General features: G+C 41.2%; 1 protein-coding gene across 1 annotated transcript in view; it reads left to right on the forward strand.

The window, feature by feature from the left end:
- LOC126175549 (integrator complex subunit 5) overlaps nt 1–26,709 on the forward strand; it is a 117,311-nt gene that overhangs the window by 16,099 nt on the left and 74,503 nt on the right. Inside the window, exons 3-4 of the mRNA XM_049922393.1 lie at nt 20,438–20,585; nt 24,441–24,617. Of these exons, the coding sequence (XP_049778350.1) occupies nt 20,438–20,585; nt 24,441–24,617 (325 nt within the window). The remainder of the gene's footprint in view (nt 1–20,437; nt 20,586–24,440; nt 24,618–26,709) is intronic.

Consider the following 26,709-nt stretch of genomic DNA (forward strand, 5'->3'; position numbering starts at 1 on the left):
GATTGCAGTAGGCACGGGACCATCAGGATTCGACTGTTGATCAATGGAAATATGTCAGCTCTTTGGGTGAATCACATTTTTGCTACACTAGGTCGATGGTCGTCTCCAACAACTCCATCATTGATGTGAATGGCGGCCCAAAATGTGCAGCATGCCACGGACACAGGCTGCTGGGAGCAGTATTATGCTTTGGGAGACATTCTCCTGCATTTGCATGGGACTTGAGGTAGTAATTGAAGATATGGTGACAGCTGGAACCACCTGCTTCCCTTCATGCTTGATGTCTTCCCCAATGGTGATTATCTTTCAGCAGTACAATTCTCCATGTCTCAGACCCAGAACCATGCTACAGTGGTACAAGGATCATTATAGTGAACTCACATTGATGTCTTGGCAACCAAATTCACCTAATGTAAATCCTGTGGAAGCCATCTCGGTTGCTACTGGGTGCCATTATTGGATACGCAAATCAGCAGTCGATTATTTGTGCCAATTACCTCCACAAACCTACCACCAAAGAGTTGAATCCCAGATACGCAGAATAAGTGATGTATTTCATTCCCAAAATGGACAATCAAGCTATTAAACAGGTGTTCATAACATTTCAACTCGTCAGTGTATTGGTAGTGCATGCTGTCGCATGTACACCAATCAGCCAGCCTCAGAATGCAGTATATCTAAATTACTCCCCCCAGGGGGTGCACAGGTCTTTTGTGGTTACTTGTTTGGTGCACACAAGGCCCTGAGCTATTGCAGCCTTTCTTCTCTTCCAGGCTGCATTCCCTTCCCCATATCTGCTCCATCCCATTCTATCTTCTCCCCTTCCTGCCCCCCCCCCCCCTCCCCCCTTTCTCCCTCGGTGTTTCCCTTTATGACAACTATTCCCTTGGTTCTGCTGTTCCTTTTTGGTCTTGTTTCTCATGTTTCCACTCTCCCTTTTTTTCCATCTCTCTTGAGGTTTGACCTCCCATTCTAAATTCCATAATGTGAGCCATTTGTGGAAGAAGGCTCCTCCCTAGCATCTCCGGCTTGCTTTCCTCTCCCCCTTCTCCTCCCCCGCTTCCCCTTGCATGTTGGATTCCCCAATCAATAAAAAGGAAAGGAAGATTCAAGAAATCAAAATTGTCAACTTTCTACCCTATCCTGAGGCCCGACAGAGATTAGACCCCCTCCACATGGTATCTTTGTCTACCTCTGCTTCTGTTTTGTTCTTCCCTCTTCTTCATCCTCCTCCTTCCATCCCTCCCTCCATCCCTCCCTACTTCTGTCCTGTCCCCTTTCTTACCTTCTGGTGGTTAATGTTCCCTCCCACAACTCCTTGTCCTTGCTAGGAGAAGAAACTCTCTTCCCTTGCACCCACCGTGGATGGGACTCCCTCTGGAACTTCCCTCCATGACATTTCCAGGACAAGAAGCCTGTTACCTCAAGTCGGACACCAGATCCATGTTCTGTGGACCTCAAGGTTGTTCATTCTCATTTGGTTCTAGATATTGCTGCCACTTGCTCTCTTTCCGACATACCTCTCGCCCTTTGAAGAAGAAGATGTGTAAGTCTTAGTATGAGCACCCGACCCCCCTCCCCCCGACACCACAGGAGCTATTGCCCACTCCCTCTCAAATAGCATGCATCCAATCTTGTATTCATCAGCGTCACTCCGTTCTAACAGGTGATGGACGCTGACTTGACATGATGACCAATGACCAGTTCTGGCCCATTTGACTTCCATCTGGTCTCTTGTGCTACTCTCCTCTGATAGAACTGTAAAGGGTACTGTCATCACCTTCTAGAATTGCAGTCTCTTCTTCCTCTTTCCTCTGTAGCTTTCATGGTATTGCAATAATTTTGTTTTGATTGACTCTTCATGATTTCTAAGCCTTCTGCCGGAACCGTGTCAGCAATTTGCGAGCCTTCGGTGGTGTCTGTTAGTTGGCTTGGACATTGTTGGTTCATGGGTTTCTCTTTATACTGTGCTGGAAATGGTGAACATTCGGTGACAATGTGCAATCTTTATCTCCCCCAGACCAGTATCCTCTGCTTCCTACTCTTCTTGCCCTCACTTGACAGCTCCCTCCTCCCTTCCTTCTCCTTGGGTATTTTAACACCAATAATCATCTGTGGAGTGGTACCGTGACCACTAATCGGGGCAGGATTGTTGAAGACTTGCTGACACTGTTTGATCTCTGCCTCCTCAACATTGGAGCCCCCACATACTTTAGTGTAGCACATAGCACCTTCTTGGCCATTGATCTTTCCATCCCTTGGCCATTGATCTTTCCATCTATAGCCCTTGATTCCTCCCCTCCACTCAGTGGGGGTTTCATTATGATTTGTGTGACAGTGATCATTTTCTGATTGTCTTATTTTCTCTCCAATGTCATTTTCCTTTATACCCACCCAGGTGGGCTTTTACTTATGCAGATTGTGATGTCTCTTCTACGACTTCAATCCGAACTGCATTTTCAGATGGGCTATGGCAGAAAATTTAGTCCACCTGCTGTCCACTATCCGAATGGCTTTTGCCATTGTCAACACCATGTTGCAATCGCCTTCGATCTGTGTAAAGCTTATGATACCATGTGGTACCACCATGTCCTTGCCACCTTACATGAGTTGGGCCTCTGTTGCCCACTCCCAATTTTCTTTCATGTCACACTTATCAGGAAAAGTTTGGCGTATCCTGTATCATCTTCCACCTGCAGGAGAATGGGATTCCACTGGTTTCTGTTTTGGGTGTCTCTCTCTTTTAGTGCTATTAATGGTCTGGTGGTAGCTGTGGGGCCTACGGTGTCCCCCTTTTTGTGTACTGATGAATTTTGCATTTATTTTTGTTTGTCCACACTGATGACCTTACTGCAGTGGTAATGCTACTTCCTGCCAGTTCATTGAAGTTGGGCACTGTTGGGTTTGGTTGGCATTTGGATGAGTGACCATCTGGGTCTGCCAAGTACTATTGGCAGTCGGGCTGCACTCAGTCCTTGTGAGACCAATGGAGGAGCTGCTTGCTTAAGGAGGAGTGGATCTGGTCACAAAAACTGGCAACAGCTGGAGGCAGGGTGCTGACCACATGCCCCTCTATATCTGCATCCAATGATGCCAGTCAGCTGAGAATGACATGGCATTCGGCCGGTACTATCGGGCCTTCCGAGGCCTGTTCAGACGGAGAAGTTTGTTTGTCCTCGATGGGAGTTGTTTAACACAGACTGCAAGGAGCAATACACTGAGCACAATCTTAGGTTCTTACTCATGGCTTCCATTTTTCAGTTGCCAACATGTGTGTTACGCATTTCTGTCATTGACATATAGTCCATCCTAATCCAAATCTGTATCTTGGTGGCTTGTCCGTCCGTGTGGTGGATTCACATTGTTATTTAGGACTAGTCTTTGATGTCTAGTTGACATGGCTTCCCCATCTTCAACTAAAGCAGACATGTTGGTCACACCTCAATACCCTTTGATGCCTTAGCAGCACCAACTGGAGTACGGACCATTCTACTCTGTTACAGCTCTACCCAGCATTGGTACAGATGTGTCTGGATTATGGAAGTCTCACATACAGCTTGGCATCACCTTTGACTTTACAGATACTGAACACAGTACACCAGTGTGGGATACAACTGACAACTGGTGCTTTTCAGACTAGCCCTGTGATCAGCCTCCTAGAGGAGGCAGGGGTTCCACTGTTGCGGGGTCTGCGCCATCGACAGCTGATTGCTTATGTGTTATGCATCCATTGCTGCTGGGAGCATCTGACTACCGTCTGCTCCTGTCAGATCCAGAGACCCACTCCCGCAGCAGTGCCCTAGGCCTGAGGCTATGACCGCCATCTGTATCTGGTCCCTTTTTTCTTAACTCCAACTTTTCCCTCTATCATTTCTTCTCTGGGCCTGCTCACATACACCTCTGGTGCTTGTCCCATATGGAGCTCTGTCTTGACCTATCATGAGGTCCGAAAGACTCTGCTCATCCTGAGGCCCTCCACTGCTAATTCTTCTCCATTCTTAGTCCATCTTGGGGTTCAGAAGTAATCTATATGGATGGCTCAATGGTTGCCCATTGTGCGGGCTTTGCGTACATTCATGTGGGGTGTAATGAACTCCACTCCATGCCAAATGGCTGTAGTTTTTTTCACTGGGGAGTTGTTAGCCATGTCTCGTGCTCTTGAGCATATCTGTTCCTGCACCAATGAGTCCTTCCTCAACTGTAGTGACTCTTTGAGCAGTTTACAAGTTCATGACCAATATTACCCTTGCCATCCCTTGGTTCTGACTAACCAGAATTACCTCTTTGCCATCGAATAATGTGGATGGTCAGTGGTCTTTGTCTGGATCCCGGGTCACATTGGGACCCTGGGGAATGAACTCACTGACATGCTGGCCAAATTGTCTCCTGGCAAGCCACCTCTTGAGATCAGTTTTGTGGGATAGGCTCTTTAATTGGCATTAGACCATCAAGTTCTAAGGATCTGGAATATGAAATGGCATATTCTGACTTTGCTGAATAAACTGTGAATGATAAAGGAGTCTGTGAATTTGTGGAGGCCCTCCATGCAGACCTCTTGCAAGGATTTCATCATACTTTGCCTGCTCCGCATCCTCCATATTTGCCTGACTCATGGTCATTTCTCCTGTTGTGAGGATCTGCCCCACTGTCATTGTTGTGCCCGTTTGACGGTGGTCCACATTTTTCTAGACTGTCCTAACCTAGCCACCCTGCAGCGGACTCTTAACCTTCCTGACCCTACTCGTGGTATCTGTGGATAACACCTTAGTGGCTAACCTAGTTTTACTGTTTACTTGTGAAGGGGTTTTTACCATTCTCTCCAATGTAGGGCACCTCAGCCTTGTTGGCTCATTGAGGGTTTGGCAGGATGTCCTGTTGTTTTCTCTGCCCCAAACTGGCAGTGGCTGTCTGGGCTTGGTGGTCTGCCCCAGCCTTCACCTACCTGCTCTTTTGCTTTTCTTGCCTCTTCTCACTGTTATGTTTGGCTTTGTGTTCTTCCTCTGTTTTCCTGTGCTTCTCTCACCTTGTCCGTGTTCCTAGTCTTTTCTGGGTATTTTGTTGAGTCTCATGCATCTGCTAGATGGTGGGGGGTATGCCTCCCATCATACTTTCTGCCTTTGGGGGCCTTTGGCTGCTCCCTGGTTGGGGCACCTTGCCCTCCTTTCTTCCTCTCCCCCCCCCCCCCCCCCCCCAAATTTCTTCTTCCTTGTTCCTTTATTTAGGGTTTGCTGATCTTTTGTAGACTTTCGAGTTTTCTTTCCTTAGGTTTTGTGCATTAGGCCCTTCTTTGATGTGTAGTTTTGTTGTCTTGCCAGTTCCAGATAAGAGGGACTGTTAACCTCATAGTGTGGTCCCTGTAATCATTAAACCAGCCAATCAAAATAGCTATCCATTACAAGAATTACAGTTATTCTCATGACATTTTGTGAGTTGCCAGCTCTCGCCCAAACTGTGAAATGTGGAAATCAACTAACAAAAACAACTTTGACAAAAGACAAATTTTTATGGCATGCCACCTGGGAATGGGCATCTCTGGAATGTAGTAACTTGTTGGTTGTGTGTGTGTGCTACTGTCATGAGCATTTATGGAAAGTGATCGAAGGACAGTGAAACCACAAGTAAGCACCAAGATGTTGGATGTCCACATCTCATCATGGAAAGTGAATTCAGAGACTCACCCATTCTTTAAAGCAGGATAGGCAGCAGTCTGTTGCAGATCTGACAAGATAGTGCAGTGCTGCAGGTACAAGTGTTACAGAGTGGACTGTTCAGTGCACAGTCTTGAACGTGGGATTCGGTATCAGACAAAAACTTTTATGTGTTCTTATGTTGACTCAGTGACACGGTCAGTTGCGATTACAGTGGGCATGGGGTCACCAATATTGGGCAGTGTTATCCGATTGGCTAAATCAGGTTTCATTACACCAGTTGGATGGTTTTGGCCGGATATGTTGTCATCTGAACAAATGGCTGCTCTAAACATATACTACATCAAGGACACAAGCCAGTGGGGGTTGCGTTGTGCTATGGGGGACATTCACCTGGGCTTCAATGGGACGTGTTAGTAACTAAAGGCTGTGAACTGTGCGAATGTTACTGCGGATTACCTGCATCCCCATCATATTTGATGTATTCCCTGATGGTGATAACATAATCCCACAGAATAAATCTCTTAGTTACAAGGCTAGAATCAAGCAATAGTGGTTTGAGGAACGAACTGATGTTGGTGTCTTGGCCACCATGTTTGCCTGCTCTGAACCCAGTGGGACACACCTGGGATACTGTTGGGCATCAGTTCCACCCTCAAAAATCATCAGTCTGTAATTTATGGGAATTGGGTGGTCTGCATGTAGACATCTGATATTCAAGAAACCTACCAAGGACATGTTGAATGCACAGCAAGCTGAATCGCTACTGTACTGTGTTCCAAAGGTGTGCCAATGCTCAATTAATCATATGGACATAAGTTTTTGGCTGATCTGTGTACTTGCCACAGGATTCAAACTAGTGGAAGGTATGCTACTAAACACCTCTTTCACAGCATCCACTGCCAACGTACTCAAGATAAAGACTCCTTATTGCTTGAGAGTGTCAGTAATGTGCAGCAAATGCACTGTGGTTTGGATGTCTCCTACAAAGAACCTAATGCCCACATATGTATAGGACAGATTTCTCTTACATTATCTCTTGCTTCACCATAACACAATCATGTCAGTGAGTTGGACCTCACATTTAAACTGTAACAACTGTAAAGGGCATACTGAAGTCTTAGAAGAACAACTGCTGTGAGATGACAACAATGCATTGCAGTAGCTGCCATTGCTTACTGATTGACGTTTTTTTCTAGCATCCTACATGTCCAGTGGCTGGTGAACATGAGAGGTTAGCTTAATTTGTTGCCAGCTGAGCAAACAGCTCCAACAGTTCAGCAGTAGCTGACTTGGGTTGCTTAGCATTTAACCCTTCTTTTTTCCATTTTTAAATAAAGTGCACATATTGAGATTGTAGTTAGATTGCAGCTTCACAAGTTAATTTAAATTCATCACTGCAAAAAGAGAGAGAGAGAGAGAGAGAGAGAGAGAGAGAGAGAGAGAGAGAGAGCTGATTGCTTAAAACCAGCTATCATGTCATTACCTCTCATTTATGTTATATGTCATTCTGAATGCCGCCAGCATTGCTCTGGAAAAGCTAGTAACATGTTAGCCATCACTGTTGTCCACAGTGATAACTCCAAATTGCACACTGTACGGTATAAATTAAGCATTTGTGGATTGTTATTTACTGATTGTGCTTTTGTTTTAATATAAGATACTGCTGAATTGTCCATTGTACCTACATTTATGTGTTGCTGCAATGTGGTTTAATATTTTTGGAAGATAGCTAATAGACAGATAGTTATGTACTGCGACTCGGAAGAATTTAGGGTTACTCATGTGTGAGGAAAGTGGTAAGTGAAGCTGGTTTTGCCTGAGGTGAGATCAAACGCTTTTAAATCATTTGTTGCTTTGTCAGAATGACTCTTCGAGTGACTGTCAGCATAGTATATCTTTGCTTGTCTGCAATCAGGTGACTGTGATTTCTTGATATCCTTGAATGTGATATCTTGTATTCCCACTCGCACTGCAAGAAATGCCTTAAAATGAAAGAGCATCACATTTGAGTAATTTATTGTTAAATATCCATTGCTATTATGTCACCATCACACAGTGAAATTTGTACTTTGGATTCCTGGTGTAACTCAGGATTCCAGCTAGTTTCAGATGAAGAATAATATCACAGTTTATCAAATTGTCCACAGTATGAATCACCAAGGAGTCTTCTACATGCACCTGGGAAAGGATTTGTGTGGGCCAAGGCCTCCAAGCCATTGCAGTTCATTCTAGGATCGAGCAAGTCCACCTTCATGAATGAGGTTGTTATTTGCGGAGATGCCCAGCTGGAGGTCTTATAGTATTTATTGTAGTGCCATCAAGTGGACATTACCTGCATCTGGAGATATATTTCAGAAACTATATTTCTGCAGAGCACTTTACTTATTTTGTATTATGCGCTTCTCTTGTTGTAGTTATGTATGTCAGTTTTCTCTTAACTGGTTGTATGGCTTTGGGACAGTTTATTTGTTTATCCTCTTGTAGTTGTTTGTGTAGTTTCAGCATGTGTTGTTAATTGCTTTTATTTGATTGTATGAAAGTAAAGGGGAAAACGTAGTCCTGTTTCATTTGTTGATTAGACTCGAGTTGGTACTGTCATCATTATGTGTTCTGTTAGAGTTGTTGCCTGCTGTCTGTTGACATCTGGAATCTGCATTGGCAAATATAAGCTAACATAATATAATTGCTGCCATGGTATTGGTGTTGTTGGGTTATCTTCTGCTGTTGGAGTTGTCATAAAGCTCACCAACTTCTCCTTCTGCCGATGTTTGTAGCAGCCAGCTTTGATCTGAATGTGTCTTATGATCTATATTTAGATTTGAGGTCATTTCAGAGAAGTAGTATATAAAACCAGCTAAGAGGCTAGTGTATTTAATGTAATGCAACATTTTACAATTCGTAGATGCAGGGAAACAAATGGATGTCATTCTTTCTAAATATCTGGAGTGTTTGACACCAAGCCATAGTGTTCTCTGTTAACAAAGATGTGATCCTACACAATATGCCCCTATTTATTTGAGTGGCTCTGAAGTGTTCTTGACAGAAGCCAGTTCGTAATGCTGTGTGGTGAAAGTTCATTAGAAGAAACTAAGATACTTGATTGTTATCTAGCGATGTGTTACAGGAGTAATATTGTTCCTAGTACATATAAATGATATATTTGGGAGTACTGTCAGATTATTGTATGATGGTGCCATCATCTACAGAACATTAACAAAAATAACAAGGCTTAAACTGAGTTATGGTGGTACCAAGTATTCTCTGTCTTTCACAGACTGTACACTTTTACAGTAAATACACCATTTTCCTTGGTGTTTTTGACTCAGTGTTGCTATTTTTAGGTAACACCACATAGTTTTGTTAGGTGAAGACCATAGTTTCACTGTTCGAACACCCCTGCTTGATATTTGTGATCATTGGATGACACAAAAAGTATTCTGTGGGCATTTCAGGCTCATGCTCCTGTTTCATTTTTAGAAAGTAATCTGGCATCTATCCCAAGCTGGGAACCTAGCCTTCTATCAGGAAGTTCAGAATATTCTACATGCAGTTTTTATGTTGTTTAACATTTTTATGTAAGTTCATCAAACTGGGAATCTGTGAGTAAAGAATACTTTCAGTAGAAAACCCTAAGTGCTTCATTATCACCTGTTACTCCTTTGTAACTGTGTAGTATTGTACTGCAAAATGTAAAAATTTTGCTCCATACTACACTGCTCAAAAGAAGTAGATGAACATGACTGTGGGCTCTACCATACTCCATTGACTAATAATTGACAGCTGGGTACGTTGTCAAATTACACCTTTATATTTCAAAAATTAAATGCACACCCTCGATCGTTCACACAAAAAGAATTGAATATCTGACAGGTGTTGGAAACAAAGTGCAAACAATCATTCATGCCATCATCCTAGGTGCTTGTAATTGGACTTCGAGAGCTTCTGTAACGTGTTTACCCTCTGTGAGCATTTATCACTGCCTGATAGCTACATAGCAGAGAAGTAAAGTTACTACTCACCATATAGCGGGGATGCTGAGTCGCGATAGGTGCAACAAAAAGATACACACAATTATAGCTTTCAGCCATTACGGTTTTTGTCAGCAGTAGACACACACACACACACACACACACACACACACACACACACACACACACACAAAATCACGCAAATGCAACTTGCACACATGTCTGCAGTCTCAGAGAACTGAAACCACACTGCAAGCAGCAGCACCAGTGCATGATGGGAATGGTGACTGGGTGTGGCGGTAAGGAGGAGGTTGGGGTGGGGAGGGTGAGGGATAGTATGGTGGGAGTGGCGGACAGTGAAGTGTTGCAGTGTAGACGGAGGGCAGGAGAGGAGGGGGAGGGGCTAAGTAGCAGAAAGGAGAGAAATAAAAAGAAATTAAAAGACTGCGTGTGGCGGTGAAATGACGGCTGTGTAGTGCTGGAATGGGAACAGGGAGGGGGCTGTATGGGTGAGGACAGTGACTAACGAAGGTTGAGACCAGGATGGTTACGGAAGGTTGAGGCCAGGATGGTTACAGGAACGTAGGATGTATTGCAGGGAAAGTTCCCATCTGCGTAATTCAGGAAAGCTGGTGTTGGTGGGAAGGATATATATGGCACAGGCTGTGAAGTAGTCATTGAGATGAGGGATATAATGTTTGGCAGCGTGTTCAGCAACGGGGTGGTCCATTTGTTTTTTGGCCACAGTTTGTCGGTGGCCATTCATGCGGACAGACAGCTTGTTGGTTGTCATGCCTGCATAGAATGCAGCTCAGTGGTTGCAGCTTAGCTTGTAAATCACATGACTGGTTTCACAGGTAGCCCTGCCTTTGATGGGATAGGTGACGTTAGTGACCAGACTGGAGTACGTTGTGGTAGGAGGATGTATGGGACAGGTCTTGCATCTAGGTCTATTACAGGGGTGAGAGCCATGAGGTAAGGTTGGTCACATTGTCTGACTCACCTTCTGTATTGACCAGTCTTCCTGTATGTGACACATGGAGAGGCATTGGCACCTGCAGTATCTAGACTGAAAGCCCATCCTTTCTGGATAAATTGCCCTTGCAATTTGCACTACATTAAGATGTTGCATTGCATGGGCTTGATTGAATACAGTGTCCACACATGACAACTGCCATCAGTGTACCTCAGTAGAAAACAGTGACTTGCTACCTTCTGAGGAGTCACCTGGCACTGTAATGTATATCTCAGGCAATAGATGGTGAATGGTTTTAATTGTTGGCTCATTGAAAGCAAAGATCTCAAGCTGTGCAATAAGACCTCAGGTACAACCTGTATCAAAATAGATATGACATACTGGAGGTTGACACACATGTTCCCCTAATTCTTTTGAATGGTGTATTTTGAGAAAGAAGTACAGAATCAGAGTGAATTTTAGTAGGAACAGTATCACAGCCTGTGCCTTTTATAACACACTATCGCTTTTGAGAGAAATGTTGATTGGTTGTTTGAACTTTTTGTAAAGACCGTGGTAGGCCTGTGTATTCATCCAATTTACACCCATTTGCAGTTTTTTCCTCTGTGAATATCTAAAACCAGAGGTTTATGCAAGTCACCTGGAACTTATTCAACATTTAAAGAAAGCAGCATGAAATCATGTTACTCCAGTTCTGTTAGAAATATCCTACACAGCCGTTGACAGCTTCTCTGAACAGCTTCTACAATTTGTCATCAGTAAGTATTGCTAATTGAATAATATTATCTCCAAAAACGATTGAAAAAGCAATACTTATTTTTTTCTAATAAATAATATAAATTTTTGTATCCTGTATTTGTTGATTTTTATGGAAGTTAGTATAGTAATTCCAGTGGATGTAGGCAAGGATTTGCCGCTTAGAGATGAGTAATGGAATCAGTCCATAATGTTTCCAAAAATCATTGTTTTATCGCTATGCTTGGTAGTATATAACAGTTCAGCAAAAAATTATTTAGTGGCTTCACTGGTGCATAATCATGCTAGAAAAAACTTTCACGTCATCCAAAGCTATTACTTTTTCCTTTAACTCAACAGATCATGTTTTGTGTTTTGTCTATTTTCCATATTATTCAGTAACAAGAGGTATAGACACTGGAGCTCTACCTCCACAAAACTCATATCACATTCCTTTGTGAAAATAAATTCTTTATATATATATATATATATATATATATATATATATATATATATATATATATATATATATATATATAAGATTATAATAGAGGGAAACATTCCACGTGGGAAAAATATATTTAAAAAGAAAGATGTGAGACTTACCAAACAAAAGCGCTGGCAGGTCGATAGACACACAAACAAACACAAACATACACACAAAATTCTAGCTTTTCCGCTCCCGGGATTGGAATGACTCCTTACCCTCTCCCTTAAAACCCATATCCTTTTGTCTTTCCTTCTCCTTCCCTCTTTCCTGACGGGGCAACAGTTTGTTGCGAAAGCTTGAATTTTGTGTGTATGTTTGTGTTTGTTTGTGTGCCTATCGACCTGCCAGCGCTTTTGTTTGGTAAGTCTCACATCTTTCTTTATATATATATATATATATATATATATATATATATATATATATATATATATAAAAACAAAGATTATGTGACTTACCAAATGAAAGTGCTGGCAGGTCGACAGACACACAAACGAACACAAACATACACACAAAATTCAAGCTTTCGCAACAAACTGTTGCCTCATCAGGAAAGAGGGAAGGAGAGGGAAAGACGAAAGGATGTGGGTTTTAAGGGAGAGGGTAAGGAGTCATTCCAGTCCCGGGAGCGGAAAGACTTACCTTAGGGGGAAAAAGGGACGGGTATACACTCGCACACACACACATATCCATCCACACATATACAGACACAAGCAGACATATTTAAAGACAAAGAGTTTGGGCAGAGATGTCAGTCGAGGCAGAAGTGCAGAGGCAAAGATGTTGTTGAATGACAGGTGAGGTATGAGTGGCGGCAACTTGAAATTAGCGGAGATTGAGGCCTGGTGGATAACGGGAAGAGAGGATATATTGAAGAGCAAGTTCCCATCTCCGGAGTTTGGATAGGTTGGTGTTAGTAGGAAGTATCCAGATAACCCGGACGGTGTAACACTGCGCCAAGATGTGCTGGTCGTGCGCCAAGGCATGTTTAGCCACAGGGTGATCCTCATTACCAACAAACACTGTCTGCCTGTGTCCATTCATGCGAATGGACAGTTTGTTGCTGGTCATTCCCACATAGAATGCATCACAGTGTAGGCAGGTCAGTTGGTAGATCACGTGAGTGCTTTCACACGCGGCTCTGCCTTTGATTGTGTACACCTTCCGGGTTACAGGACTGGAGTAGGTGGTGGTGGGAGGGTGCATGGGACAGGTTTTACACCGGGGGCGGTTACAAGGGTAGGAGCCAGAGGGTAGGGAAGGTGGTTTGGGGATTTCATAGGGATGAACTAAGAGGTTACAAAGGTTAGGTGGACGGCGGAAAGACACTCTTGGTGGAGTGGGGAAGATTTCATGAAAAATGGATCTCATTTCAGGGCAGGATTTGGGGAAGTCCTATCCCTGCTGGAGAGCCACATTCAGAATCTGATCCAGTCCCGGAAGGGCTGTGCTTAGCAACTCGCTATTTGGGTTCTTGGTGCTTTAGTTGTGGTGACATAATGGATGCTGAAGAGCAAACATCTGGTTCTGTGTTAAGTGCAGGAAAACCCCTAGTGAAATATGGACAATGATTAAGCAAGCAAATGCAAGTGAGGCACTTTCAAGAGATCTGGTTTTCAAGTGGCACAAAAGGTTTCTTGAAGGCAGAAATTCAATGCAATATGACCCCAGAGCTAGTCCCCCATCTACAGCACATACCAATGTAAATTCAGAATATGTAAAGCAGTTACTGCAAGAAGACCATCATATAACAGTGTGTGCAATATCAGAACAACTCAATTTAAATCATGATTTTGTCATTAGATTTTATGCGAAGATTCAGGGAAATGGAAAATTAATGCAAAACACATCTCTCACACACTAACATGCAAAGAGAAAGAGCAAAGATGAAGAATTTCTGTTGAACTCCTGGATGGAACCAGACGTTATCCCACATTTCTATCAAAGATTATTGCTAGGGATGACCCTCACATGAAGCATCAGAGTTGGCAGAGAGTCCTGGATCACCAGCCTTGAAAAAAGTCAATTGACAATCATCGAGAACAAAGACAATGTTGATCAGATTCGATGATAGTAAAGGATTAGTTCACCATGAGGTTGTTCATCCAGTTCAAAGAGTGGACCAAACTCTTTACATCAAAGTCTTGAAACGTGTGGGACAAGCAGTTTGATGTTGCTCTGATTTGTGACATTCTCAGGACTACTTCTTACTGCATGACAATGCAAGACCCCACATGATTTATCTGTTACCAAATATCTGGCCAGACATTCTGTTATTGCCATCCCACATCCACCATATTTGCCTGACTTCTCACTTTGCTATTTCTTCTTGTTTCCACAAGTGAAAAGGTGACTGAAAGGAAAGTTTTATCAAGATATCGCAGACATAAGCATTGCAGTTGTAAATTACCCTGCTTGCTTCCAAGACCTCCAGAAACGTTGGCAATTGTGTGTATATAGCCAAGGGGGGGGGGGGGGGTACGCCAGTAGGAGCTAGGATCATTAATTGGTAAGTGGAATTTTCAAAAAAAAAAAAAAAGAAAGAAAAAACTGTCCTGAAATTTTTCTGACAAATAAATATTTATTTAGTCTTTTCCAAAACATATCATGTTTATTTGCTTCTTGTAGTAGGCTAATTTTAATGTCTTTCTTTCTTCCACAAGAGTGACAAATACTAAATAGCATAGTAATATACAGGAATCAGAAATGAGATGTCTGAGGTCTGTTAAAGGCTGTGTGAGACTGGATAGATTCAAAAACAATGATATGCTGAGAGAGCTGAATGCTTTTAAAATAGAAAATGGAATCAACAATAAAGAAGGATGAGTCTTACACTTGAACAGAATGTAGAAAGGAATATACCAAAAGAGGTTTTATCATACAGACTGCTTGGTGAAAGAAACATCGGAAGACCATGGAAGCATTGCAAATCTCCTACTCCTTGAAAGAAATGTTTTTAATTATTGGTTCTCAGCTGTTGCATCAGATGTTGTTGCTGAAACTTTGCAATATTTGAATGAAGCACTTGCTTGTCTTATTTAAATGGTGACATTGACTGAACTGGATAACATTATACTCTGGTAGAAGGTGGTTGTTGGCTGTTGGATGTATTGCTAAATCCAAAGGCAGAAGTAGTGGACTTCACATCCAATGCTAACTGCTACTTCTCATGCATTACTGTATCCAGTGTTTCTGGTAGTTAAAAAATAACTTTTGCAGGTGCAAATGGCCTCTTTCAATAATGCTGCCCCTGAAAGACGAAGCTTTGGCATTGATGTAGATATGTTTGTAGTCATTCTTGTGCCGTGCATTTAGATGGTGTGCTAAAGCCTCAGCACTCCTACTATCCTTTGTGATAATAAGCTGATTCTGGGTTGCCCTCACTGTGTTCCAACTATGATTAATATGGCAGCCAATTGGAAAATACCTTGACATATTGATATAAGATGAAATGGCCATATGAATTATGTTGGGAAAGACAAATGCTACACTATGGATCATTGACATTGGTGAACCCTGAGTAAATGTAGCCTAACGGGAAGGGAAGCAACTTAGAAAAATCAAATGCTACAATATTTCAATGAAAGTAGTTGGTATTTAAAAGTATACTATAGGAAAGATATGAAATCTAGTCACCAACCTTTGGCAGGAGAAAACACATACAAAAGATGTGGAATATGCAAGCTTTCGGAGGCAGTGGCCAGTGGAAGAGGAATGGGAGTGGTGAGGTGTAAGAAATGAGAGAGTTATGGAAATGTTACTCAGTATGCTGGGTCGGGAGAGACTTACTCGATGATAAGCGCCCCCCCTCTCCTGCCCCTGACCATGGGTTGTGGGTGGCTTTTTCATAACCTTCCTCATTTCTTAAACCTCATTAGTCCTTTTCCTTCATCCCTCTTCCTTTCCCTTCATTCCTTCTGCCAGGAGATGGAGCTACTGTCTCCGAAAGCTTATATATTTCTGTATCTTTTATGCCTGGTGTCTCTACTAAGAACAGTCGGGCAAATTTTCTCTGGTGTTTCAGTGGTATTTGCAATTTCTTTTGTACAGTGTGTGACTAGAGTCAGCCCAAACACACAATGCTCATCAAGTCTTACATGTGACGCCAAGTGCTGACAGAAAGTGTCAGTTGATTTCATGTTATGAGCAAAATTATTTTTAAGTGAAATTTTACTTCCCAGTTCGATTTAGTGGTCCAAGATTAGTCTAGTGTGATATTTGTTGTGTTGATATGCAGTACGTCAGACAGTAAGGCTGGAAGACTAGCCAGTACTCCAGCAGCAGCTACTGAGCAACGCTGCTGCATGGTGGTAACAGTCAATCTGGGCCTTGGTAGTAATGTCACTGCTGAAGTACTGGTAATTCTTCATGTATTACTGTTGCTATTAATACAGATTGATAAAACAAATACCACACTAGACTAATTTGGGGCTTCTCAATCAAGTGGGTGTGTGAAATTCCACTTTAAAAATGATTTTGCTTATAACGAGAAACAAACTGACACTTTATGTTGATGTACATGAAGGACTTGATGAGCAGTATTTGTTTGGGCTGACTCCAGATACACATTGCAACAAAGAAATTGCAAATGTCTCCCAAAACGACAGAGAAAATATGTCTGAAGACTGATGAGCAGACACTCTGTTTCTGTTTTCTCCTGCTGCCACTTGGTGAGCAGATGTTTTATCTAGCCAATTATATTATAATGTAGAATACTGGAATATTATTTCCCTATCTCGAATCTGTATCAAGCCAGTATGATTTACAAAGTTAGCAGTGTTCAGTGGGAGCTGTATATTTAATTAAAAGGTTGTATAGTTAGTTACTTTTGAGTAGGTAATGTTACTGGAGGCATGTGGTTATGACAGGTCCAAATATGTTCCATCATAGTGTAGTCAGTAGATTATATCTGTGTGCACAGATGATGTTTCTGAATGCCTACATCATGAAGCATTTTACAACAAAGAGTACTGAATATGATTAAAACACAGTGCGTTATTTCTTATGTAACACAGTGAAAATATTATATTGCTAAAAATGTAGATTATTCGATGTAAGATAGTATTTTGTTGATTTTTTTGGTTACTGAATGAGAAAATCAGCTTATATAATCTGCTAACAATGTGTATTATGTAATTAACAACTATCAGTGAGAGATGAGAACACATGGGCCCCTCTGAACCTCTCTCTCTCTCTCTCTCTCTCTCTCTCTCTCTCTCTCTCTCTCACACACACACACACACACACACACACACACACTGAAAAATGTTGCATGAATACCCATCTGATATTATGCTGAGCAACCATTGGCCTACAAAATCGCGTTCTCCTGTGGTTCGGTGCTGTAAACCCAGCCAGAATGGAGATTAACGGAGTTTTATGCCACCCACACAAAAAAGCTGATCCATTTCTTTTGGAAAATGTTGGAGGATTTTAACATCTTCTTAATTGTTTTTCTGATACAGGCTACAATGATTAAGATTCAAATTTACTGATTTTTAAGGCCAGAGAATACATTTGATTCCGTCATTGTGCCCGCACGCGTGCACCATAAATATTCCAACCCATGCAGTTGGAGACGTTGTTGTTGTGGTCTTCAGTCCTGAGTCTGGTTTGATGCAGCTCTCCATGCTACTCTATCCTGTGCAAGCTTCTTCATCTCCCAGTACCTACTGCAGCCTACATCCCTCTGAATCTGCTTAGTGTATTCATCTCTTCGTCTCCCTCTACGATTTTTACCCTCCACGCTGTCTTCCAATACTAAATTGGTAATCCCTCGATGTCTCAGAAAATGTCCTACCAACCAATCCCTTCTTCTAGTCAAGTTGTGCCACAAGCTCCTCTTCTCCCTAATTCTATTCAGTACCTCCTCATTAGTTATGTGATCTACCCATCTAATCTTCAGCATTCTTCTGTAGCACCACATATCGAAAGCTTCTATTCTCTTCTTGTCTAAACTATTTATTGTCCACGTTTCACTTCCATACATGGCTACATTCCATACAAATACATTTAGAAAAGACTTCCTGACACTTAAATCTATATTCGATGTTAACAAATTTCTCTTCTTCAGAAACAATTTTCTTACCATTGCCATTCTACATTTTATACCCTCTTTACTTCGACCATCATCAGTTATTTTGCTCCCCAAATAGCAAAACTCCTTTACTACTTTAAGTGTCTCATTTCCTAATCTAATTTCCTCAGCATCATCTGACTTAATTCGACTACATTCCATTATCCTTGTTTTGCTTTTGTTGATGTTCATCTTATACCCTCCTTTCAAGACACTGTCCATTCCGTTCCACTGCTCTTCCAAGTCCTTTGCTGTCTCTGACAGAATTACAATGTCATCGGCGAATCTCAAAGTTTTTATTTCTTCTCCATGGATTTTAATACCTACTCCGAACTTTTCTTTTGTTTCCTTTATTGCTTGCTCAATATACAGATTGAATAACATCGGAAAGAGTCTACAACCCTGTCTCACTCCCTTCCCAACCACTGCTTCTCTTTCATGTCCCTCGACTTGTATGACTGCGATCTGCTTTCTGTACAAATTGTAAATAGCCTTTCGCTCCCTGTATTTTACCCCTGCCACCTTTAGAATTTGAAAGATAGTATTCCAATCAACATCGTCAAAAGCTTTCTCTAAGTCTACAAGTGCTAGAAATGTAGGTTTACCTTTCCTTAATCTTTCTTCTAAGATAAGACGTAGGGTCAGTATTGCCTCACATGTTCCAACATTTCTACGGAATCCAAACTGATCTTCCCCAAGGTCAGCTTCTATCAGTTTTTCCATTCGTCTGTAAAGAATTTGCGTTAGTATTTTGCAGCTGTGACTTATTAAACTGATAGTTCGGTAATTTTCACATCTGTCAACACCTGCTTTCTTTGGGATTGGAATAATTATATTCTTCTTGAAGTCTGAGGGTATTTCGCCTGTCTCATACATCTTGCTCACCAGATGGTAGAGTTTTGTCAGGACTGGCTCTCCCAAGGCTGTCAGTAGTTCTAATGGAATGTTGTCTACTCCCGGGGCCTTATTTCGACTTAGGTCTTTCAGTGCTCTGTCAAACTCTTCACGCAGTATCATATCTCCCATTTCATCTTCATCTATATCCTCTTCCATTTCCATAATATTGCCCTCAAGAATTGGAGACATTATCGTCTTGGAAAGTTCAGTCTTCCGATGAAAACAATGCCCATGCTACTGATAGACAGATCACTTTAACAGATATTACCAGTTACATTTCGTTTTAGTAGGCTGATAAAACCCACCGAAAAACACAGTATGACTGTGCAAACAATTACAGAACTACCACCATGCTTCACAGTTGGGAGAAGACATTCTGAAATGAATATTTTTTCACATATATTCTATCAAGCAATTTTTGTTGACTGTATGTTCTCTAGAACCCACAGCCTTGGCGCAGTGGTGACACCAGTTCCCACCAGATCACCAAAGTTAAGCACTGTCGGTCTTGGCTAGCACTTGGGTGGGTGACATTTGGGTTTGCTGAGAGCTGTTGGCAAACGGGGTGCACCCAGCCCTTGTGAAGCTAATTGAGGAGCTACTTGACTGAGAAGTAGCAGCTTTTGTCTCAAAAACTGACAGTGGCTGGGAGAGCAGTATACGGACCACATGCCTCTCCATGTCCGCATCCAGTGACACCTACTGGCTAAGGATGATACGGTGGTCAGTCAGTGCTGTTGGGCTTTCCAACTTATTTGCCCCATGTCTCTTTAGTTAATTTCAGTTTCTTTCCATAGCTATGGTTATCAAAGCATTATACTGAGGAAAAACTGTTTATAGATGCAGGCACTCTCCATACTCATAGTAGGTTGAAACTTCCTGGCAGATTAAAACTGTGTGCCCGACCGAGACTCGAACTCGGGACCTTTGCCTTTCGTGGGCAAGTGCTCTACCATCTGAGCTACCGAAGCACGACTCACGCCCGGTACTCACAGCTTTACTGGCAGAAGTGAGTCGTGCTTCGGTAGCTCAGATGGTAGAGCACTTGCCCACGAAAGGCAAAGGTCCCGAGTTCGAGTCTCGGTCGGGCACACAGTTTTAATCTGCCAGGAAGTTTCATATCAGTGCACACTCTGCTGCAGAGTGAAAATCTCATTCATAGTAGGTTGTTAGAATTTTGCCAAGTGGGTGCTGATCTGTATCCCTTAGTGGAAGTCTGAAGTGTTGAGCATGACACTAGCTCAACACAACATTGCAATTACCACAGACGCACTGGTGGCTCAATACACTTGCTCACACATTATAATTCAAAGAAGAACAAATACAGTGCTGCATATTGTAGGTGAGCCAGACTATCTAGATGTGTATACCAGAATTTTATGTCGTATTACTTAATTTTGTCCAACCCCTTTATAACAATAATTCAGAAAAAACATAAGTGGAAATAAGTGTATGTGTGTGTGTGTGTGTGTGTGTGTGTGTGTGTGTGTGTGTGTAATGCGCACATGCTGAGAGAGGGGGGCGGGAGGCGGGATCCAAAACAACTTCTCCTCAAGTAAAAAGAAAATAATCATATGTATGGAATAAATTTATTTCATGTGTGTTATGTTAGACAACCTATAAATGTCTTGTTTCAATTATCTTTAGACAGATCAAAATCATGGAACTCCATCAGGCATCACAAGCCAGGAAGATGCTACTATATCAGAAATCCATGATGTCTTGTGTAACTTCGTGAGTTCAAATCCCGAAGCTTGGGCACCTATAATATCAGCTTGGGCTCTGCAGTTGCTTGGTGAGAATTTTTTGCAAACTGTAATCTCTAATGTTAATAAATATAATCTGTGCTCTCTGATGCCAGACATTAACATTCAAACTATTTTTATATTGGAAAGTATGATTATTTAATCTTCTTTCTTTGAGTTGATTTCTGCTTATTTGTCAAACAAAATCAAATGCATTGTCGCCTTTATTTTATTGATCATGCTTACTTCCGAAACTCGGGAGCTGTGTCATGTCCAGTCCAGCTTCTAAACAGTTGAACAATTGAAGTTTAGCATTTGAGGTACTTGAGTTTTGTAAACCAAGCTTTCTCACACTAGAATATGCTGACACAAGATATCTTTCAGTGCCTAAATAAATATACTGTTATTTCTTCCCGCTGAACGTAAAAATAATGACATTGTCTTGCGTGTTGGTCTGGAGTATTTTTAGCACATGCCGCATATATATTGCTGAAAATGTTTGTATTATGCTATCTACTTGATGAAAAATAAAATAGCTCATTTATTATTAGGAAAAGCACACAGAAAAGTACTGTAAGGCCTGTACACCGATGTTGTTTATTGTAATGCATCTGTTCAGATATTGTGACAAATCTGTAAGCAGTTCAGAAAAGAAAGTTTGTTTACTGATTTTATATGACTCCTAAAACAGTAAAGTTCATTTGTAGACGGTGCAATAATTTCTGTTAGTGATGATCCGTGTCAAAGAAACATTGCTTACCAGCATCACTGAAAACAGCAGTCATATTGTTCAGTTCTGCTACATTTCAGCAATTCCGAATTTTCTCACATCTTACAAAATACAAACAGAGTAACTCTCTAAATGAATGTTCTAAGTTAAGGCTACAACACAAACTCACAGCAATTCTGTCACTGTGAGGTACAGTTTCAAATTATCTAATAGTCTGATCAAACATTTCAGTATTAAATTCTAATGTCTTGTTAGTGGCTGCACTGTGATATCTACACTGGTTCCTGGCAGAAGTCGGGTGTGGTCAGTACTTGGATGGGCAACCGTCTGAGTAAGTTGCGTGCTGATGACAATTTTCCCTTTGCCGTTATGGCAAAAGGGACAGGAGTGGTGGTAGTATAAAGACCCTGATAACCAGTTTTTGTGATAATGTTCTGGATAAATTTCAAATGTGTCTGCTGTGCCTCATGAAGATAGGGCATGCAACACAGTTGAAGACGATCGGTCTGTCAAATGGGGACATTAAGCTGGGTGCCCCTCCCCTCCCTCCCTTGTTGCTATTTGAGAGTAGCAGGCCATGTGCTGGCAATGGGTTTCAACCTCCCCTTACTCTCATTATCATCCAACACATATGTGACACCCACAGTTGCACTTAAACAACAGACAGCATTCACATGTCATGGAGGAAAGATGCCTGCAGATGCAAAGTGTAGACACACCTATCCAATTCAGATGGCTGAACCTGTTCTTTGGGGCCTCTTAACAAATCATGTCATATGACTGTACTTTTAATATTAAAATATTTGCTTGCATATATCCAAATCCAAAAAAATGGTGAAGTCAGACACATTTTCTGCTGCAAATAGTCTAAAACACTTCATACTAGAAAAACCCTTTCATGGATTCCGTTGATGAACTGTTCAACTCAGATTAAATCAGCAGCGTGATGCTTATGTGTTGTCATCCCAGTGTATATAATCACCATTTTTATGACAAAAAAGCTATCTTCTCAGATCTTTCTAATCATCTGGATTGGCTGTTCCAGGCTGCCAATCCAAAGACCTGTTATTCTAGCTGACCCAAATGAGTTCCCAGCTGCATATTGGGGAATCCAGCAACATGTAATATTTTAATTTCAGATAGATATGAAGCACCTATCTATTGTATTTTATTGTAGTGTATTGAACTGGGCACATAGAAACGACGGAGAGGCTTCGTCCCTGCCATAGCCCACAGTGGTACACAACCCTACAGCAGGCTACAACAGTCCACTCACCCCACCGCTGCTCCACACCGAACCCAGGGCTATTCTGCAGTTCAGCCCCCAGTGGACCCCCCCGGGAACGTCTCACACCAGAAGCGTGTAACCCCAATGTTTGCGGGGTAGAGTAATGATGGTGTACGCGTACGTGGAGAAAGTTTTTCTGCTACAATCACCGACATAGTGTAACAGAGGGGAATAAGGGGAACCAGCCCGCATGCTCCAAGACAGATGGAAAACCACCTTAAAAACCATCTACAAACTGGTCAGTACACCGGACCTCGACACTAATCCACCGGGCGGACTCGCGCCAGGGACTGGCACGCCTTCCCACCAGGAAAGCAGTGCGTTAGATCACATGGCTAACTGGGTGGGCTGGATCTATCTTTGTCAAAACTTTAATCTGTAATTGCAAAAACACAGAGGACAAATGTTTTTTTTTACAATTCACTAGCCAGTGTAGTCCGATTTCTTTTGATTATAATAAAAATTACTATGGTGCAGAGTTTTTTTTTTTTTTTTTTTAAGAATGTTCCTTGCTAAAGCGTAAGTACCCACATTGTTTCTCAAAATTGCTGTGGCTTCCTGAAAATGATAATTAATCTTAAAATTTCTCTAAAAGTGTAATAAACTTCAGTAGTTTATGTTATTTGTGTTAAAAGTGATTTGAACAATAGGTTCTTTGTTTGCCTTAAGAATTACATATTATAACCAAGTATGTACTTTCTGTTTAAATTTTATCAATCTTTTATGCATAAATCATCATCTGTGGAGTGACCCACCAGGCAGGGGAAATATTCTAGGGACTCTACACACACACACACACACACACACACACACACACACACAAATCTGAAGGTCCAGCTGCGTGTTTCAAACACTCTCCCAATGCATGTTACAACAGGGCCTATGTGTGTGTGAGAACTGTGGGCTCATCATCATGCCACCTTTTAGCCAGTAGGAAATGTGACAAAACAAATAAAGTGTGGTTGCTTCCGCTGTTTGTCTCTGGTCCTGTTCGCCAGAACCAGCCACACAAACACGGACTGCCTTCTCTTTATCCAGACCTCTTAGACTGGCATTCGACCTGTACTTTCTCCCCAGGGCAAACCCTTCTATATCCCGAGTTCCGAGAATGTAGACCAAGTTTTCTGCATTTCACTCTTTTATTTCACCACCTCCCTTCTGACATTTGCCCATCCTGCTTGCCTCCTAAAAATTTACTTAATTTCAGAAAAAATATTGAACAGGTTGTTCTTGAATTTGGTAACATGATATTGTAAATGCAAGTCAAATTTACACCTCTGCACACAACCCAAAAATAACAGTAATTTTTTTGGAGTATGTTAAAGCTGACTGTGCACGCATTAAAAAAAAAGTGTATTCTCCAGTATGCGTCACCAGCTACTGATCCATGTGCTCGAAAACTACCCCAGACCATATGTCCTTAACAGTGGCTCACACAAGGCTGCCTGCTAATTATTTCCCATTAACTGTCTTTCTTACTATAGTGCTACGACAATAAGATCAGGGCAGTTATCAAGTGAATGGATCAGTAGTAGTCCTGCTTGAATCGTAGGAAAACTGTTGACTTTGGGAAAACAAAGACATGATATTCAACATGAAAATTTTAAGTTTTTAAATACAATTTAGTCCTTTACCAAATACAGAATTGCTGATCAGACAGAACTTCAGAAGTAGAAATTTCAGTACTGCAAAAAGACACTCATAAAAATATGAATACTATCCTAGATGGTTCCCGTCTCTGGGAGAAGAGGGGGATATCTTAGGGAGTGTCAAAAAGGAAGGGCAGATCATGCAGACTCCAGGATGAGAGTAGTAGTTATGGATTTAACTTTTTTGTCTTTACAGTGAATTATTTGTACTTCTAACTACTTGTCAACATATTTTCAGGTGATATATCAAGTCGTTACCCAAACATATCACAGCTCTCAATGTCAGCTGGCTTGAATGATACTTTGCAGCTGTGGATGTCTTGCTGTGCAACACGATCACTTCTTGATATTATTACACAATGCTTATCATGCCTTATGCACTCCAACATAGAAGACTGCATTAATGCTTTGCTTGGTAAGTTATAGTTTTTAATCAAATGGAGGAAAGTTTAAGCTGTATTGATTTTGTACTATTGTTCACATATTCTCTTGTGCAATTTGTTGTGATTATTATTGTTATCATCACTATCACATAACAAGTAGTGCTATTGATATCTGTGAAGTATGCATGTGGGATGGAGCATGAGATGCATATACTGAGCCTTAAGTACTTTGGTTCTATACTTGCGTGACTTTTCAACCTATCTCCCTCTCCTGAAAACTGTAAAAACTAATTTGTATTCACGGTGTCCCACAGCCTTTGTGATTTATAACTCTAACATGCAGAAATACCTAACATGTAGAAAAACCTTTCAACCTATCTCCCTTTCCTGAAAATTGTAAAAACTAATTTGTATTCATGATGTCCTGCAGCCTTCGTGATTTGTAACTCTTAACATGCAGAAATAACACATTTCTCTTGCTTTATTGATGGTGTTGAGACAGCAACCAGCCACAATTCACTTCCTTTATTAAAAGGGTACTGTTACAGGTTTCAAATCGTTATGATTTCATGCTTTCATTACAACGATTTTTACAGATTAATTGTCCTAAAATATAAATAATACATAATTATAAGCATGCCACACAGATGGTTGCATTACAGATTTTCATTGGATGTGACTTACGTGAAATGTCAGTTTGGAGTGTTTGTTTTCATTATATTCGCCCAACAGACGTGAATACATTCCCACTGCATTCTTATCATTGCACATGTAAATTTTCTCACTGAACACTTTAGATTTGTCACAGAAAAGGTTTTTAGCACACACCACATGTTTTGATACAATACAAAGTGCTTTGCTTTCTTGGTTTGCTAACTTAATTTTATCCGTAAAATATGAAAAGAGTGTGCCTTACCATTGTTCATAATCTGGCATACTAACCAGAACACATCAGAATTTGTTGATGGATATTGTCCTCTGTATACAACCAGATACGAAGGATTTGAAGGAGATTGTCAGTCGACACTTGCCCACATTCTTTGCAAAAGAGCATGCTCCAGATATCTTGTCTAATAACTATTCTTGTGTGGAAACATTCATCAGTTCTCTACATAAAAGTTCCAGGATGTCATTAAATGAAAATAATTTAATCTTTTCCATCAGCACTATAAATGTGCCTCCCCGTGGGAACATCTGTGCCTCATGGAACCCAAACCACAAATTATGTTCTTGTGCACATAAATTACTGTTACATGCTTAATTTTGAAGAATGCAAAATATCTTTCTGTTAATTCATCCCATACTATGACAATAACAACATCAACAATAATAATTGTTTTTAGTAGATATTGTGCAGTCTGATGCCACAGTGTGTTACGAAATCTTTACAGTTTACAACTATGAGTTTTTCACATAAGGGCAGAAAGAAACCAAGTGGTCCATGCACTGGCTTAGTAAACAACTGTTATAAGGATGTTGAAAACTATAAACTGTACTAGACACTGATATCATCTCGTTTTGGGGTAGCATACAGAACCCATTCGGCTGTAAATGTTGTTCGTGGTCAAGTAATGTAAAATTTAAAGCTAAACATCGTGCTGAAGCATCTTCAGGGACTAAGGGTGTATTACACTTACATGCCAATGCATGTACTGCCTAACGGTATTTGGGGTTAGAACAAGAATGAATTTAGGAAAACTATGGAATTTACAACCACAAAACCAGAAGTAAAGGCATTTCCCTGTAGATTCTGCATCCTTACCTTATGCTTCAGATTGGACTTTTATTTTCTAGTGCAAAAGTTGTAACAAGCTCCCTAGCTATTGAAAAATAAAGTTAAAGGACATCTTATTAGCCACTGCTACAATTTATCAGAATATTTTGACCCAGGGATGTGAATTTGGCTTGACTTTAATGTTTTTGTGAAACAGGTCTGGACTTTGCTAGTTTATAAGGAGCTGACAGTGGTGTTTGTAAATTTACATAAATACTTAGTTTTAAAAATTTGTAAAGGCCAAATGTCTGCTTGTGTCTGTGTATATGTGGATGGATATGTTTGTGTGTGTGCGCAAGTGTATACCTGTCCTTTTTTCCCCCTAAGGTAAGTCTTTCCGCTCCTGGGAT

This window comes from Schistocerca cancellata, chromosome 3 (genome assembly GCF_023864275.1).
Source record: "Schistocerca cancellata isolate TAMUIC-IGC-003103 chromosome 3, iqSchCanc2.1, whole genome shotgun sequence".
Lineage (NCBI taxonomy): Eukaryota > Metazoa > Arthropoda > Insecta > Orthoptera > Acrididae > Schistocerca > Schistocerca cancellata.